The following is a 16,239-nucleotide window of genomic DNA, read 5'->3' on the forward strand; positions in this document are numbered from 1 at the left end:
CACGCTCACGCTCACCTGGCATGCGTGGGGCGCTGGGTTTGATCTCAGCACCACATAAAAATAAAATAAAGATATTGTGTCCACCAAAAACTAAAAAATAAATATTAAAAAATCTCTCTCTCTAAAAAATAAAGATTGTATAAATAGAATGAAATTCTAAAATGAGAACAAGGTAATAATCAGTGTTAGAGATCAACCTAATTATTGATAGTTCAAAGCCAATCCCCAGTTGATTTTTATGGATGTCTATAAAGCACTGGCAGGTATAAAAGAAGAAGGTCTTTAAAAAGTACAATCCATTGTGAAAGTAAGAAATCAAGAACAAGTAAAAGTAACAATCAGCACACAAAATTATTAGTAATCACTACATATAACGGTTTTCTAATGAGATAACAAACAAAAATACAAAATAAAACAATTCATAAAATTTGAACAAAGGAAAACTGAAGAAGAGATTAGACCTGTCCCCCAGCTTACCTCCTGCCAGAGCTCTAGAGATAACTCTTTTACGTGTTTAACACTCAGGTAGTTTCCAGGTGATGAATATGTCATGAAAAAGATAGTGTTATACATGCTTGCTTCTACAGGGATTATGGTCCAAATCTTAAAGCTTCATTGAATATAGCAATATCATCCAAAGGCACTTAAATTTTTAGGTATAAAAAGATTACTAGAATGAACTATAACAAGTTTTTAAAGTAGTCACTAGCTTTTATCATAAGTTAAGCATTCATCAGATGTGGTGACTCACACCTGTAATCCTAGTGCCCTGGGAGGCTGAGGCAGGAGGATTGCAAATTCAAGGCCAGCCTCAGCAATCTAGCAAGGCTCTAAGTAACTTAGCAAGACCCTGTCTCAAAATAAAAAAAATTAAAAACATCATTGAACCCAGGGGCACTGAGTCATTCATTCACTCACAGGAAAATCATAGAGAAACAATCAAGTAATTATGTTCATATAAAAGATATATTTGGAATTTTACATACATTCATGTTTTAATTAAAAACTTAGAAAGGATAGGTAATCCCTTAATGTGTTACATAGTATCTATTTAATTTCAATAATCATATATTAAATATCAAACTGATTTCATTTCCCTTAAAAACTATGAAAATTTGATTTTATAGTCATTTCTGTATAATTTATGGAGGAATAATGACAGATTAAAAAATAACACATTAAAAAGATACACTTGTGTATACTTGTAACTATGACTATTTGTATATAACATTTGTAGATGACATTATATATGCTATGAAATAGATTAGCTAATAAAACAGGCAACAGATTAGATAATAAAAGTGCTGTAAGATGTTAGACTTATGTAAAGAAAAAAAAGAATTGAATAGAAAAATAAAGACACAAAAATGGAAAACTATGTCTAAGACAGTTATCTAAATATCTAAAAGAATGTTTATAATTACTTCAAGTCATTTTATATGTATTAATTTGTTTTTAAAATAGCAATAAGGTACTTTCTGTAACTTGAATTATTCTAAAATATATTTGGAAAGTAAATGTATAAAAATATGGAAAACCAAAGTATGGAAAACTTCTTTTCGGTATTTTTATGGAAGATTAATACAGCTGAGCACTAGCATATGTTATACAGTAATCATGTCTCTTATTTATGATTCAGAGAGTAAACATGGCTTAAGTCAGTTAAAGAAAATTAAGAAGTGGACATAAATGACAAATTTAGTATATTGTTTAAAATAAAGTGAGAAGAAATTATTTCAGAAAGTTTCTGGAATAATTATCCAACATTCAGGAAAAATATTAAACTGTAACTTTACACCATATATTGTAATATTGAAGCAACAGTTTGCATCATATTACATGTATCAGAAACACACTCATTCATTGTTTTTTAGCAGCACAAACTCCTAGCAACTCTGAGAGGGCAACTGGGTAGAATATAGCCAGCACTATAAACACTCACTTCTAAAGCTTAGTTAGATCGTTTGTTGTCAAAAACTTGAAAACCTTTGAACAACGTTAAGTGTACAAAGGGAAGTATATAAACAAATTCCAGAACTATAAGTCATTATTGAACAGTTAATATTTAGAATAATAAATATGACTACAGAATAGAAAATAGTATAAAACAATGCTTTAGAGATGAAATGGAAAACATTGCTTTTAAGTTGTGTTGCTCTGCATGTATTTGAATCAAGAGAATGAACAGTCATTAGAGCTATCTTCAAAGCCTTGTGGGCATGATTTTATATGTAACATATTACTGACAAAAAAATTTTTCATAAAAGGAATTTGCAGATGATAAACTTTCTGCTGTCATCTCAGAAGTGGTTTCCCAAACCCCAGCTTCAGCCACCCACCCTGCAAAGCCCCCACCTGACAATTTGGTAAGCAACTTATCTTATTTGGAACACTTATGTATACTTGTAACTATGACTATTTGTATGTAACGCATTGTAGATGACATTATATATGCTATGTATATTATTGGCAGCAGATTAGAAAGTAAAAGGTGCTATAAGATGTTAGACTGATATAAAGAAAAAGAATTGAATAGAAAAATAAAGACACAAAAATGGAAAACTATATGTCTAAAACAGTTTATCTAAATATTCCAAAAGATATTGGAATTAAAATATTCCAAAAACAGCAATAAGAAAGAAAATAGGATACCTGCTTACATCAAATGAAAATAGACAAGATTATTAGATTAGGCACTTTCCATTTTAGAAAATCCTAGTCTGGCTATATTGGGAGATGGCAGAGAATATCTGTGAAGTGGTTAAATGAAATGACATATGTGAAACCATTTTACTCACAGTCAAGGACCTTAACATGATTGCTGCTTTACCATAATTGCAAGTACAATAATATATATTGTGTATGTATTTTAATTACTCGATTTGAAAAATTCCTTAGCTTTCCTGATAATTGATTTTTTTTTTCTTTATGAAGTTTTTGGCACATGCTATAATTTACTACAGGTTATTTAACCTCAGATTTATTTTATGCAATTTTGCAGTATTTAAGTTTCTCCTGCCCCCCCCCCCCGAAAATTACAAGCATGTTATTGAATAGCATTGTTTTCCCCATTCACACCAGTAAAAATTTGTCATTTTCATGCATCAATAGTGTTTTAATTGTTTACAAGTTCTGAAGCAAGGCCATAGGTCCAAAGCTGTTCTAGACTTCCTTGATTAATTATCTGTACTATGTTAAATGATACATTATCTACAACACATCAGAAGATAAAGAGTGGCCTCCAGCCAGGTCCCCATCTTCCCTGTTGGGAACAATGCCTCATTTGCTAGAAAGAGATGAAGTCGCTATGGTGAGGTCAGCTGTGCTGCCTTTTCTTTTGATGTAACTTCAAAGCTTACTTAGTGCTGGAGTCTCAGATTCTGATGGATTTTCATCCTGTCTGGTCAGTCTCAGGACCATCTGAAAATATCCAGAAGCACAGATGACAAAGCCCAGACTGGGCCACTGGGAATTTCCCCATTAGCAGCTGCAATTCTGGGCTCTAAAGTGTGTGTGTGTGTGTGTGTGTGTGTGTGTGTGTGTGTGTGTGTTTCCCTAATGGCAGAAGTTCTTGTGTAACAGAATCAGTAATAACTCAAGCTGCTATATGTATTTCAGTTCCTAACACCTATTCAGGCCGGAGGTTATTGAGTCTATTAAGAAACAGTAATCAAAAGCCTTTTGCCTTTCACAAATACATCTTGTGATGATCCTTCACTTTCCCCATCAGAGTCTAGTTTGACTCCATGTTTTATTTGAAGACATCCCTAAAACTAGGCAAAAAGATTTATTCAAATGAATGTGTTTGGGTATTAGGAGTCAACTAAACCATCATAATTCGCCTGAGTTTTCTTTGCTGGGACATTGGACATTTTCACTTCTATGGGCTTCTTGGTGATTGCACCATTCCCGATTCCCCACCAGTGCAGAAATTCTCTGAAGTCTTTTGAATCCCCTCCTCCCTGCTATGGCAGAGAATCCCTATTCACTCTTGTGATACCAGTTTGTCTCTGGAGTTTTGTGCTCCAGGAAGTACTGGGATGGAAATGTGCTGTATGGCTTCCCACAATTTGCTGTGGTCATGCTGTACTTCTTGAATGTACTTTCTAGATCTGTTTGTCATGTGTACCCACAACACCAATGAAATACTCATCTTCTTTTGCAAAATCCCACCTGCTAACCATCTGACATCTGTGGATTGTCATATCCTTTTTTAAAAAATAATTGTGTTTAATATCTAAATAAAAGGAAAGTGACTGGTTCATTTACGTTTGGACCCTCTAGGGTGAGGGTAACCTCTGGGTCACCTGTTGGGGTGCAGCCCCTGACACTACCACAGAGAATTCCATAATTTGGTGGGGTTTTTTTCCAGAATTCTGGGCAGGGTGAGCATATGGCCCTGGTGCTCCAACCCAGTCAAATGGACACGTATTACTGCTGCCTCTCCCTTTCACTCAACTTCTGTAACCATATCTATTCCTGCAACCCACCCAGTTTCTCTTCCAAGAAAACAAGTCCACTCCTGAAAAAATGGGGCTCTTTGGCTTACTTGCCTCTGATACAGTTTGACTAAGCAGTAACTAATTTAGAATTATTTACTTTTTTAGCAGAGAGACAAAGAGCTTGACGATGCCTTGGATAAACTTTCTGATAGTCTCGGGCAAAGGCAGCCTGACCCAGATGAGAACAAACCAATGGAAGATAAAGTGAAGGTAAAAAAAAAAAATTATTCATGTAAGGTTTTTAAAGCATATAATATCCCATCCTCCACAAAAAGGGAAAAAAAATACCTCTGATATTATATTTAGCTGGCCTAAGTGAACAGTTGGCTAATTTGAGTTTCATTGTTTTTTCTGCCCTGTGGTCTATGTGGCATTTCTTTATTTCCTCTTGAAGGATTATGTTTGTCGCACAGACACTAAGACAGTCATATGTCCTATTTGTGAGACCTGACCTTGTAGTGATGTTTCCATTGTTACACAGTGCAGTTATGCTTTCTTAATTCTGTTTTCTTCTTTTGCATTACCTTTTCCTAGTTTTACTTGGGAATAAGGACATCATACATATGATATGCATATGTGTGCACTTTTTAATTGAACACATTTTGTGTGCTAGTAGTGTCGAAGGTCATGTATTGGTCAGAGGTTTCCCCCAGCAGCCTTCTCTTGCATGTATAACTAAATCTGAAATCAAACTCCAAATGAGAGGCCTTGGGCTGAGTTCAGCACTATGAAGAGGGCACAGTTAATTCTATACATTTGATATACTAGGTATAAGCACTTATTTATACTCAGTGCACAATACTTAATCTATTTCAGCTGCTTTGAAACTAGCTTAGAACCACAATGTAACTATCTGATCGGCCAAATCAATGTCACAAAGGCAGGGCATTTCTGGCATTTCTGCAATTGTCATTCCATCACAGGAATAGTGAATGTTAACTTAATTTATATTTGGAAAGTGAAATTCTAATAATTCAGAAAAATCAACTCTACTCCACTTGCAGGGAGGGTCCCAGAATCTGTACGGAGCCTAGCAGAGACCCACAGTTGGGGATGCTGGGGCAAGTATGGCTTATACACCAGCAGGTGCTTCCTCACTGCAACACAAGCATCAGATTTTCTACAATTGTCAACTCCTTCAGAGTTGGTTAAAAATAGTTGAAGCTGTAAATATGACCTTCTGACATGTCAATGTATTTTATTTGAAATTTGAACAAGAAAAAACTTATTTTATGCCCTTGGGTTTTTCTCTCCTAATGTGGCTCCTGAAGATAATTATTTAATCCTTTATTTCAATTTAAAATACAAACAGAAACTTCACAGATATAGGCTGATATATAGAAACATATGGGTTGACATTTTTTCACTAACTGTTGTCATCTATTTTGTTGTTTTATTGCTTAAAAAATAAACACAGAGCATATGTTTTGCCTCAGAAGAGTAAAACAAATGCTGCATCCTAGAATGTATTTTTCTAAGTGAAGGAGGAAATGAAGAGTCATTATGTCTGTCAATGTTTATAGGAAAGAACTAAAGCTGAACACAGAGACAAGCTGGGGGAAAGAGATGACACTATCCCACCTGAATACAGACACCTCCTGGACGATGATGGGCAGGTAAACTGAGGCAAATGGCAAGATTGGGTTTATGCTACAAAGATTTATAAATTCAAGATAAAATAAAATAAAGGTGAAAATTAAAATAAATAGAGGTGCACTCTTTTACAATAGCATAAAAATGCACCATTTCTGAACACTTTTAATGTGTCCCCAGGGATGACAAGCAGCCTGTCCAGAATTCTGTTAATATTTATTTAAGCCAATAGTATTTGGTGTTTATAAGCTGGGTCCTGTGATGTAAACAGAGTTGGAATAATGGTCATCATTCACTGATGACCTGTGTGCTCAGCAGTAGCAAAATGCCTGATACTTAGCAGATTCTCAAAATGTGATTAAAAGTGAATGAAAAACTAATGTCTAATTCAACAAGTGTGAGGTTCTGTACCTGTAAACCATGGCCACCCTTAATTCACATAGAAGGAAACATGAAATGAATTCCTTCGCTATTATTCTCAGAACAATACATCCTGCAGATCTTAGATTTAACCTTGCTTTGGTTATTATTAATCATAGCTTCCAATCATGGCATAGTTGGTCTTTTTGTATTGGGTGATTTCCTTTGTAGACCTCCTCAATATCCTATTTCACACTTGGAAACTCCTAATATCTTTTTATGGTAAATGGATTTTATTTTCCTATGTAACCTACTCCAGTTCTGCAGTTGTTTGCATTGTTAAATTTCTCCACATAACACTGACAACAATGTCTTGGTTTTAACTACAAAAGCCAGTCCAAAAATGCTCTGAGTTTTGGTTTCATTTTGTGTGTATGTGTGTGTGTGTGTGTGTTTTATGTACAGTTTATTTTGTTTGTTTTCATCAATTGTTTTTGTGTATATTTGAGGTTTACATGATGTTATGGGATCCATAAAGATAGGAAAATGGTTACTGTAGTGAAGCAGATTGACATATTGGTTATTATTAATTTATTATTACATTTTTGTGACAAGCAGCTAAAATCTACTTAACAAAAATTTCTTATACAATATAATTTTATAACTTTCTCCTTATAATGTGATTTAGATCTCTAGACTTGTTCATCCTACTTATTTGCTATTTCATGTTCTTTGACACACATCACACATCTCCCTAATTTCCTGCCCCCTATGCCTGCCCTGCCCATGGTAACCACTGTTCGTTCTCTCTGTGTATTTAAGCTTTTCTATTTTATTTTATTTTTTGGTACCAAGGATTGAACTCAGGGGCACTCAACCACTGAGTCACATCCCCAGCCCTATTTTGTATTTTATTTAGGGACAAGGTCCCACTGAGTTGCTTAGGCTGGCTTTGAACTTGCTATCCTCCTGCCTCAGCCTCCCAAGCTCCTGAGATTACAGACATGTACCACTGCGCCTGACTGCTTTTCTTTTGTTGTAATCTACATGAGATCATTCAATATTTTGCTTTCTGTGCCTGGAATACTTCAATTAGCATTGTCCTCCTGGTGTGTCCATGCTGTGGCAAATGGCAAGCTGTCCTTTTTTAAGGCTTGAATAGTATTTCATTGTGTATAATTGCCATTTTCTTCTTTTATTTATCTAAGTATATTTAGCTTATTTTCATATCTTGGCTATTGTAAATGATACTATAAGGAACATAGGAGTGCAGATACCTTTTTGAGGGCGTAATTTCACCTCCTTTGAGCATATGCTCAGAAGAAGGATTGCTGGGGTGTATGATAGTTCTATTTTTAATTCTTTAGTATTCACACTGTTTTCCTTAATAGTTGGACCAATCTACATTCCCATCAATAGTGTATGTACTAAGATTCTCTTTTCTCCACCCCCTTGAGAAAACACTTGTTATTTCTTGTCTTTTTGATGATGGACAAGTTCCATTTTGATGATCAGAATTAGTTGTGTGTGAGTCACATACCATGGAACTCAGCAGATCATCCATAGGATGCTCACTTCATACCTTATTTTTAATCTTTTAACTTCCTGCCTTAAACACTTCTGTGTACATTCACCATTGTTTTAAAAACTCATGACTAAAACACCTGTTATTAATTAAATTGGGAATTTACAGGCTGCTTGTAAAAATAGTCTAGATTAATTTGATCATAGCCAGGAGTTAGTTGCTAGATGGATTGATGACAGCAAGTAACCTCATTGCATTTCCTTTGCTTTAGGATAAGAAGGAGGCTTCCAGTTCCAAATCATCCCAAAATGGAGGTGAAGCGAAGGATTCAGAAAAGGTAAACATGAGGCTGTTAAACTAAACATTAGTTTAGCAATTACATGGAAGTAGGATTTATCCCTGGTAGTAATTTAGTTTCTTATTGTAAGTCAACTTTTTGTTGCTGTGACCAAATCATCTGACAAGAACAATTTAAAGGAAAGAAAAGTTTATTTTAGGTTCATAGTTTCAGAGGTTCAGTCCACGCATGAGAAGGAGAAAGGGGTGTGGGGAGAGAGAGAGAGAGAACAAGGAGCAGAGCAAAATAAAATCCCCAAGAGTACACTCCCAGTGACATACTTCCTCTAGCTGTGCCCCGCCTGCCTACAGTTACCTCCCAGTGTCCTAATCCTTTCAAATTCTTAATCTGTCAAATGGGTTCATCTACTGAATAGGTTACAGCTCTTACAATCTAATCATTTCACTTCTGAATGTTCCTACGTTGCATATCATATTTCTAACACATGAGCTTTTTTATTGTTTTTTTTGTTGTTGTTGTTGTTCTTTTTTAGATATACATACATAACAGTAGAGCAACACATAAGCTTTTCAGGGAAAACTTTATAGCTAAACCATAACAGCTATTTACAATAAAAGATTTTTAAGCACTAGCTAGCTCTAGCATTTCTTGCCCAAGAAACTGAATTTTAAAAATATACTTAATGCATATGTGTATGTAGATAGGTACATGTATATACATGATATGCTAAGTAATTTTAGATTTCAGTGTAAAATATATTTAATATTATTATATTACTAAGTAGTAATATATCAGTAATATATTAATAACTTCTAAATAATTGGAGCTTTAAAAATCAAAATAAATTGTGAATGTTCTTAACACAATTCAAATTTTCTGCCTTTATTTCAATAATACCAGAATATATAATTTATATAAATTTTAGGGCATGAAAATAGTATATAAAATTAGGGGAGATAGTTATTCAGTTTCTATGGTCAAATATATTCATTAGACTGCAACTATTAGGGAGATTAGTACATAATGAGATTATTAGTTCATGTATTAGTCATGTATCTGTCACTATAGTGAATATCTAAGGCAATTAACATATAAAGAGAAAAGGTTTGTTTTGGCTCATGGCTTTTGGAGATTCAAGCCCATGTTCAGTTTTCCCCCTTGCTTTGGTCTTCTGGTAAGGCACACATCATGGTGAGAACACGTGCCAAAGCAAACTGCTCACTTCATCAGCCAGGAAGCAAAAAGAAAAAAGAAAAAAAAAGGAAGAAGAAATGGTTTACCACAGTCCACTTTGAGGGCATGCCCCTACTGGCCCAAGGACTTCCCATAAGGCCCCACCCTCTTAAAGGTCCATAGCACCCACCAACAGTGCCACCCTGGGGACCAATCCTTTCATACATGGACTTCTGGAGGGCATTCGGCATGCAGACTATATCAGTACATAAGTCTTCATGTTGCTCTAGAAAGTAGAATGAAAGGTAATGAATGGAAGTCATAGTGTCAAGGCCAAGGTTTGGAGTTAGTTGAATATTAATGGACAACTTTTGGGAGCTTCCTATTGTTAAAATAACTCATGTCGTGGTCAGCAATAGACATTGGATTTGACAATTTATAGGTCTCTTCTAATTCCAAGAATGTATGACTCACATGGTTATAATTATGATCCTCTGATTATAATGGGAAATTAAAGGTACAGTTTTTAAAACTAGACTATTTGCATTAAAACTCTTAAGAACAAGATTATGAAATCTTCTATATTAGATTCTATTAAAGGATACAAGAAACAGGACTCATAATTGACAGTTACTAATACCATTATATCTTAGATGGATTAAGTACTTACTTGCTTATTATTTAATTTTATTTATATTAAGTATTTGATTAGCCCCTTAATGAAAATAGAAAACTTAATAACCCTGTATAATGAGTGTATTAGCTAGCCAGTTACAGCCCTAAATATGGGAAAATAATGGATCACTATAGAATGATAAAATACTGCCATCCAAGAAGACCTGTCCATATTTAAAAGTTGCCTACCAATGGCTTTTCAAAAAACAAGTTTATAGGGTTTGGGTAATAGCTCAGTGGAAGAGCATTTGCGAGTAAGACACTGGGTTACATCTCCAGCACTGCATAAATAAATTCATATAAATATAAAAATGTTTAGAGTGAGAAATTTGGGATCACTTAAAATTATTTTTCTATTAGAAGATCAAAGGGGAAGAAGACACAGTGTTCTGGTCAGTTGAAGAAGAGAAACTTAGAACCAACCTATTTTCACATTACCATCATCTTTGAATTTGACAAGCCTATTCCTCATAAACCTTCCCTGTTTTTGACACTTAATCCAAAAAAGGAGCTCACTGATGGTTTTGCTCTCCCTTTTAGACAATGGAGGAAGCTTCCAAGCCAAAAACTGATGAAAGAAAAACAAGTTAAAGTTTACACTGTTTGGTAAGGTGAGTGTTCGTTGTAAATGAAGACTATTTTGTTTCTTCTGTCAACCTGTGTTATGTGGAAAGCATTCAAGTCCACCTCTTAAATACTTCATGCTTTTTTTATACTATCATCATGAAATGCACCTTGCACAATTTCAGAGTAATCAGACATTATCTGAGGAATGCAAAATGGGATTATTGTAATATTAGAATGTTTAAAAACATTAATCTTATGATTAAGATTTTGTTATTAGAGAAGATTCTTAAGTAAATGACTAGCTAAAGCCAATTGAACTTCAAAATTCAAATGCTACGACTTCAAGTTACTGTAGCAAAGCAAAATTAATGTTACAACTTGTAGTGAAATGACCTTGGTTCACATTGCACCAACATATCAATATACATACAGTGTGTGAGTCGGGGGGAGTACCCTTTAGAGTCTAGTAGAAATTACAGGGTTTAAGGAACAAAGGCAAAGGAAAAGATTGATTTTTATTTGTTTTAATTTTGGAAAGTAAAGTACTATGTTTGGTTCTAATTTATGATGCCTGAAGATGAAGATAAAATCCAGCAGATGAAGGAATTTCTAAGATCTGTCTTGAGAGATGGGTCCTTGTGGAAATTGTCAGAGCAGGGAGATCTTACCATAAGCCACAATAGTATACCTCTGCTAACTGACCAAAGCCGAGGAGAACTCAAATTGTAGACTAACTCAGGTTCAGTTCTCTCACCACAATCCATTTTTATGGATCCTATAAAGAGGGGAGGTATAGTGATAAGAAAGAACTGCTGTAAGATTTTTTCCAGAGTTTAATGAAAATTTTCTATGAATACTCTCATATTTCCTTAAAATAGGAAATTGCTTCTTCTTGTGTGTTACACAATACTTTCACTACATAGCATATTTTCTGTGCTTGTGATATGTAAATTATGTATCAAAGGGTTCACTGGATTTATTTGAATTTTTCAAGGTATCTACATATAAAAATCTTCAGCTGGTGGATGGTGACTTTTGAAGAATAAAGACTTTGGCAACAGAACATTCTTCTGGGTGGCTTCTAGATAGTGGTATCGGTTAAGTCGTTTGACATTCTAAACAGTGTTTGTTATTCTTTTCCAGAAAGAAAATGAATTTGTCTGATTCACCTGTGTTATTGTACTGAGTGTTGATGAACTTTTAATTTTTTTTTTAAATTGCCTTCAGTTGGGAGAGAAAGGAAGCTTTATATTTGTAAGAAATATATTTGATAAAATTTCTTAAATACCCCCCCAAAGAAAAATAGAAAGAAAAATCTTGCAGACTTTGCACATTCTAACACAGTGCCTGTAAATCTCATTAGCATTTTCAGTTTGCACTTATTATTATATTTTTTTAGCATTTGGAAAACAAAGCTTTAAACAAACATTTATCAATGTTCTGATTTCTTATTTACCTCTTTTCTCTTGGGCTTCAGAACTGTGTTTGATGTTTCTTTGGGTTAATGTTTGTAGGTCAAACATAAAATATTGTACATTGGGCACATATCTCCTCTTGGGCTGCTAATAATAAATGAATACTATGTAACCTGGACAAACCAGGAAGCACCAATCCTCCTTTTCAGTTTGAACTCTTCATTTCCAGGGGTGAGGACTTCTGTACCTTATAGTCAGAGAAAACTCACTGAGACTTTAATCAAGTCAGCAAAAGATTAAGACACAGGCTAGATGATGTGTAGTAAGCTTCAAGAACAAGAACATTTAATCCTTCAAGAACAAGAACATTTAATATTCATATGGCTTGAATTTTGTTGGTATAGCATGTTATTAAACTGTATTTTCTACTCTCTCTACATAAAGCCTAAACAGCAATTGTTTGCTTAGAGCCATTTATCACATTAGTCTTTGCACTGTATTGCATCTGGCTTTATGAAAGTTTAGTTTTCTAAATACAAAAATAAAGTTTTGCTTTAAAATAAAAGCAAAAAATACACACACATATGTATATATGTACACTAAAATCTAAAATCTGATTTTCCCCCACAGTAATTCAGGAACTAAACTCTGATGTCCTGCAACTTTGAGTCGTTTCTCATATCTTTCTGAATGAATAGTTTATGAGCATTGCACTGATATCATTGATGGATTTTGATAAATAATTAATTTCATCTTTATTTCCTGGCAGTGGATGCAGGAAAAGATGTCAGATACATATAATAAAACAGATTGGAATTTCTTGTTTCTAGAGAGCACAGCCTTCCTTAAAATCAATTTAAAATTTTTGTTAGAACTTCACTAACTTCACTTAAACATGAATATAATCTGACCAGTGCTGTCTAATGGGGGTGAGGACAAGTAACAATAACACTGCATATAATGGGCCTTGAATTTGTTAACACTTTCTAAAAGGATTCTCTACAAATCAGGCACATATCTATAGGATTTCAAACCTCACTACTTAAAACAAGTCTCTGTCCCATCAGAAAAGTAGTCATGATTCTACATTCAAACCATTAACAAGAAAAGGAAAAAAACACTTTTCTTGATGAACTTTAACTCTGTACCTAATTCTCCTATTTGGGCAGTATTAGGTATTGCTCTTTTTGTTCATTTTTAAAAAGACTGAAATCTTTGACCACTGACATTTTGTGTGCAAGGATATGGTTGCACTATTACTAATTTCCATGAATATAGAGAGATATTTTTAAATGATATAGAAAGATCCACAGGTTTAAGAATGCCTAGAAAAGTACGCATTAATTTGAGATGCTTGGGAATATACCTTTTTTTATTAGAAATTTCTTTAAACTTGAATGTTTGCTAGTAATTCACAATGACTTGAGAAAGAATGGGATCTAAAGCAGTTCTTTTTTAAAAAAAAAAATCTATTCAGGAGAAAATGATTGCAAATATCCACTCAGAAGTAAAGAACAGACAAATATTTTTATTACCAAAAAGGTTTCCACACATTGTTGTGGCAATATTGTATCTGTTTAGAAAATCAGTTTTTCCAAAGTAGATCGTTTCCTCAAGTGACCAAAATTGAAAATCAATATTTCTGTGTTTCATTAATCAAGAAATAAAACATCATTAAAGCAAAATATTTTACATTAAAATTGTGGCTTTGTATTATTGTTAGAAGTAAATTAGTCTAGGGAGATATTACCAGTGAGTTTTTAAACTTTTTTAATTCTTAAAACATCAACCATCCAATAGATATAAAATGAAATAGTAAACATTTATTTCCAAGAGTCACTGTATTCCATAGTGTATTAGAGCAACATATTTTAACATTTTTTGTGACTATCATATACCTTTATCTTGAAATATGCAATATATTAAAAAAAGTCATATATTCAAAAATTCACATGTAAGTCTCCAAATAATACATTGTCTTTATTTAGCCTAAAATAAGCAAATAATTTTGGGTTCCCAGTGTATTAACATATATTTTTGACTCTACAATGATTTATTGGCAATAAGTGCCAATGATGTATTATTTGGGAATTAAAAACTATATCAAATGAGGAGCAGAAGGAGAAATCATCACCTCTCTACCTAAGAATCAACAGCTCTCCAGAGCAAATGAAAGGTGTGTCCTATGGACCTGAATGCACTCTATACTTTTTTCCAGAAGGGATACTCTATCAGGGTTCCTGAGAAAATAGTTGACATTCAGAATAATCTGAGGAGGGTTCTAAACAAGGATGTTTTACGAAGATGTGGGCAGCATGTGTGAAAATCACAATCTCCAGGACTGGTAGTGCCAGGCTCCCATTGCATTTCCTTGTGCAGAAAGGATCACAGAATCCAGAGATGGAGAAGACTGTGGAAAAAAGGGCCACCTCCCAAGAGATATGGCCTTTGGTGGAGAGCAGTCTGCGGCAGCCTGCAAAGGAATAAATATTTGCACCTTCTCCTCACCCAACCCCAGCTCCAAACTCATGGGCTTGCCATTGACTAAATTCAGAGGACAAGGAAGCCTGATGACTTGGGCCCTACACATCAGCACCTGGACCTGAAGTGGGAAGAAAGAGTGAACAACATATCTGGAAGGGTCAACGGGAGAGCTCCAGCATAGCTATTTCTGCCTTAATTATTCATCCAGTGTTCATTGTTCAGTATTCACTATTACATCTTAACAAGGACATTAATGAGCCAGCTTATGACAGACACATGGGGCACAGGGGTTTGGACACTGCATGGCTTAAGCATAAAATATAAAACAAAAAGAATCAGGTCCTTTACTCTGTGGTAGGGAACTCACCACTTGGGTTTACATCGTAAGGCACCTGTAAATAGCAGCCACAGTCCATTGATGAAAAAACGAATTGCTGTCTGTTGGGTGAAATGCTCAAATGCAGAGAGTTGAGGGGGAAAGGAAGTATCTTCAGCTGGAGCCAAAATGACCATTGCTATTTGAAAACATTCACATTCAACAAAATTCTGGTGATTATAGATCATAGGAACTTGGCAAGAAATGAATTGTTACAGCAGGTCAAGCTTTTCATTTTGCAGCCACACTCTGATTTTATCAAAATTTTTATCCATCCAACGTATGTTTTCCTCGATGGTTTCAATTGTTTGTTGGACACAACGAAGCTGAGAACCATTTTCTTTCAAAGAGCTGAAGAATCCTTTTACCTTGTGAGAAAAAAGATATATTTTTTTAAAATTTATTTTATTACATTAAGCAAATATAACCCCAGGCTAATTAAAACTGAAGCCAAAATATCAGCATTTGTCAAAATTCTATATATAAGGCAGCCCCAGGTGTCTGGATATGGTTAGGTACACATAAGCTTGAGCTACATTAAATGAGCTCATGCCTCATGATGTCAGGTTTTGTGTTTTTTTCTCTGCAGCTCTTATTTATTCACAGTTGCCGGGGCTGCACTGTGTTTACCATTTTATAATTAAGATTTAATTGAGTGTGTCTATATTTAATGTGTGTTCTATTCTATACAAACAAATGCAAACAATATTTTTAAAACATGGTATCTAAAAAGCAGAATATGCAGAGTATCTTCTTTGCCAAGCAAAACAGTTCCAACCACATAAATGCAGCCTTTCTCCACGGGCCTGGTCTGGTATGCCATTATGGAAACACTGTAGGGAATAGGGCTGTTAGCAAGTTAGGGTGGTAAGACTCCAAGCTTTGCCAATTTTTTTGTCCTAATCCACAATTCATGTATTGTTCTCACAAGATAAAAATCACAGAAAGTTCCTCATAGTTTTTAAAGAGATAAGTGACTCTTGGCTATCTCCTCAAAAATACTGTTTTGGTTTCACCTCTGGGTATCTGAATCCCTTGAGCTCACATGGGGGATAGGTAGCTTTGCTGCAGCACTGAACTTTGTGCTATTTTATTTCACCTTAAGGGGTTCTTAACCTTTCCCCATAAATTTTCACAGCATTAATCCATAAATTTTCGATATTGTAGTGAGAAAGCAAGTGTAGGCCAAGATGTATTCTTTTTTCAACATAGATTCCAGACAACTAAAAATCCATGTCAGAACACCATATTATGAGTCTAGAAGCAAGGGA

The 16,239-nt window shown here is 34.5% G+C and overlaps 2 protein-coding genes across 15 annotated transcripts in view; one reads left to right on the forward strand and one right to left on the reverse strand.

Annotated features, from left to right (window-relative positions):
• Positions 1-12,304, forward strand: part of Cast (calpastatin) — a 109,965-nt gene extending 97,661 nt beyond the window's left edge. For 8 of the 12 annotated variants that reach the window (XM_048811472.1, XM_048811467.1, XM_048811464.1 and 5 more), the window contains 6 exons: positions 2,268-2,366; positions 4,608-4,712; positions 6,026-6,118; positions 8,252-8,317; positions 10,667-10,737; positions 11,688-12,304. In XM_048811472.1, coding sequence (XP_048667429.1) covers positions 2,268-2,366; positions 4,608-4,712; positions 6,026-6,118; positions 8,252-8,317; positions 10,667-10,717 — 414 coding nt within the window. In that variant the 3' untranslated portion in view covers positions 10,718-10,737; positions 11,688-12,304. The remainder of the gene's footprint in view (positions 1-2,267; positions 2,367-4,607; positions 4,713-6,025; positions 6,119-8,251; positions 8,318-10,666; positions 10,738-11,687) is intronic. The other 4 variants (XM_048811465.1, XM_048811468.1, XM_048811475.1 and 1 more) reach the window with 1 other exon arrangement.
• Positions 12,305-13,616: 1,312 nt separating this feature from the next.
• Positions 13,617-16,239, reverse strand: part of Erap1 (endoplasmic reticulum aminopeptidase 1) — a 109,976-nt gene continuing 107,353 nt past the window's right edge. For all 3 annotated transcript variants that reach the window (XM_015483830.2, XM_015483823.2, XM_015483839.2), the window contains one exon: positions 13,617-15,336. In XM_015483830.2, the coding sequence (XP_015339316.1) occupies positions 15,181-15,336 (156 nt within the window). In that variant the 3' untranslated portion in view covers positions 13,617-15,180. The remainder of the gene's footprint in view (positions 15,337-16,239) is intronic.

Source organism: Marmota marmota, unplaced genomic scaffold (genome assembly GCF_001458135.2).
Source record: "Marmota marmota marmota unplaced genomic scaffold, marMar, whole genome shotgun sequence".
Taxonomy (NCBI): Eukaryota; Metazoa; Chordata; class Mammalia; order Rodentia; family Sciuridae; genus Marmota; species Marmota marmota.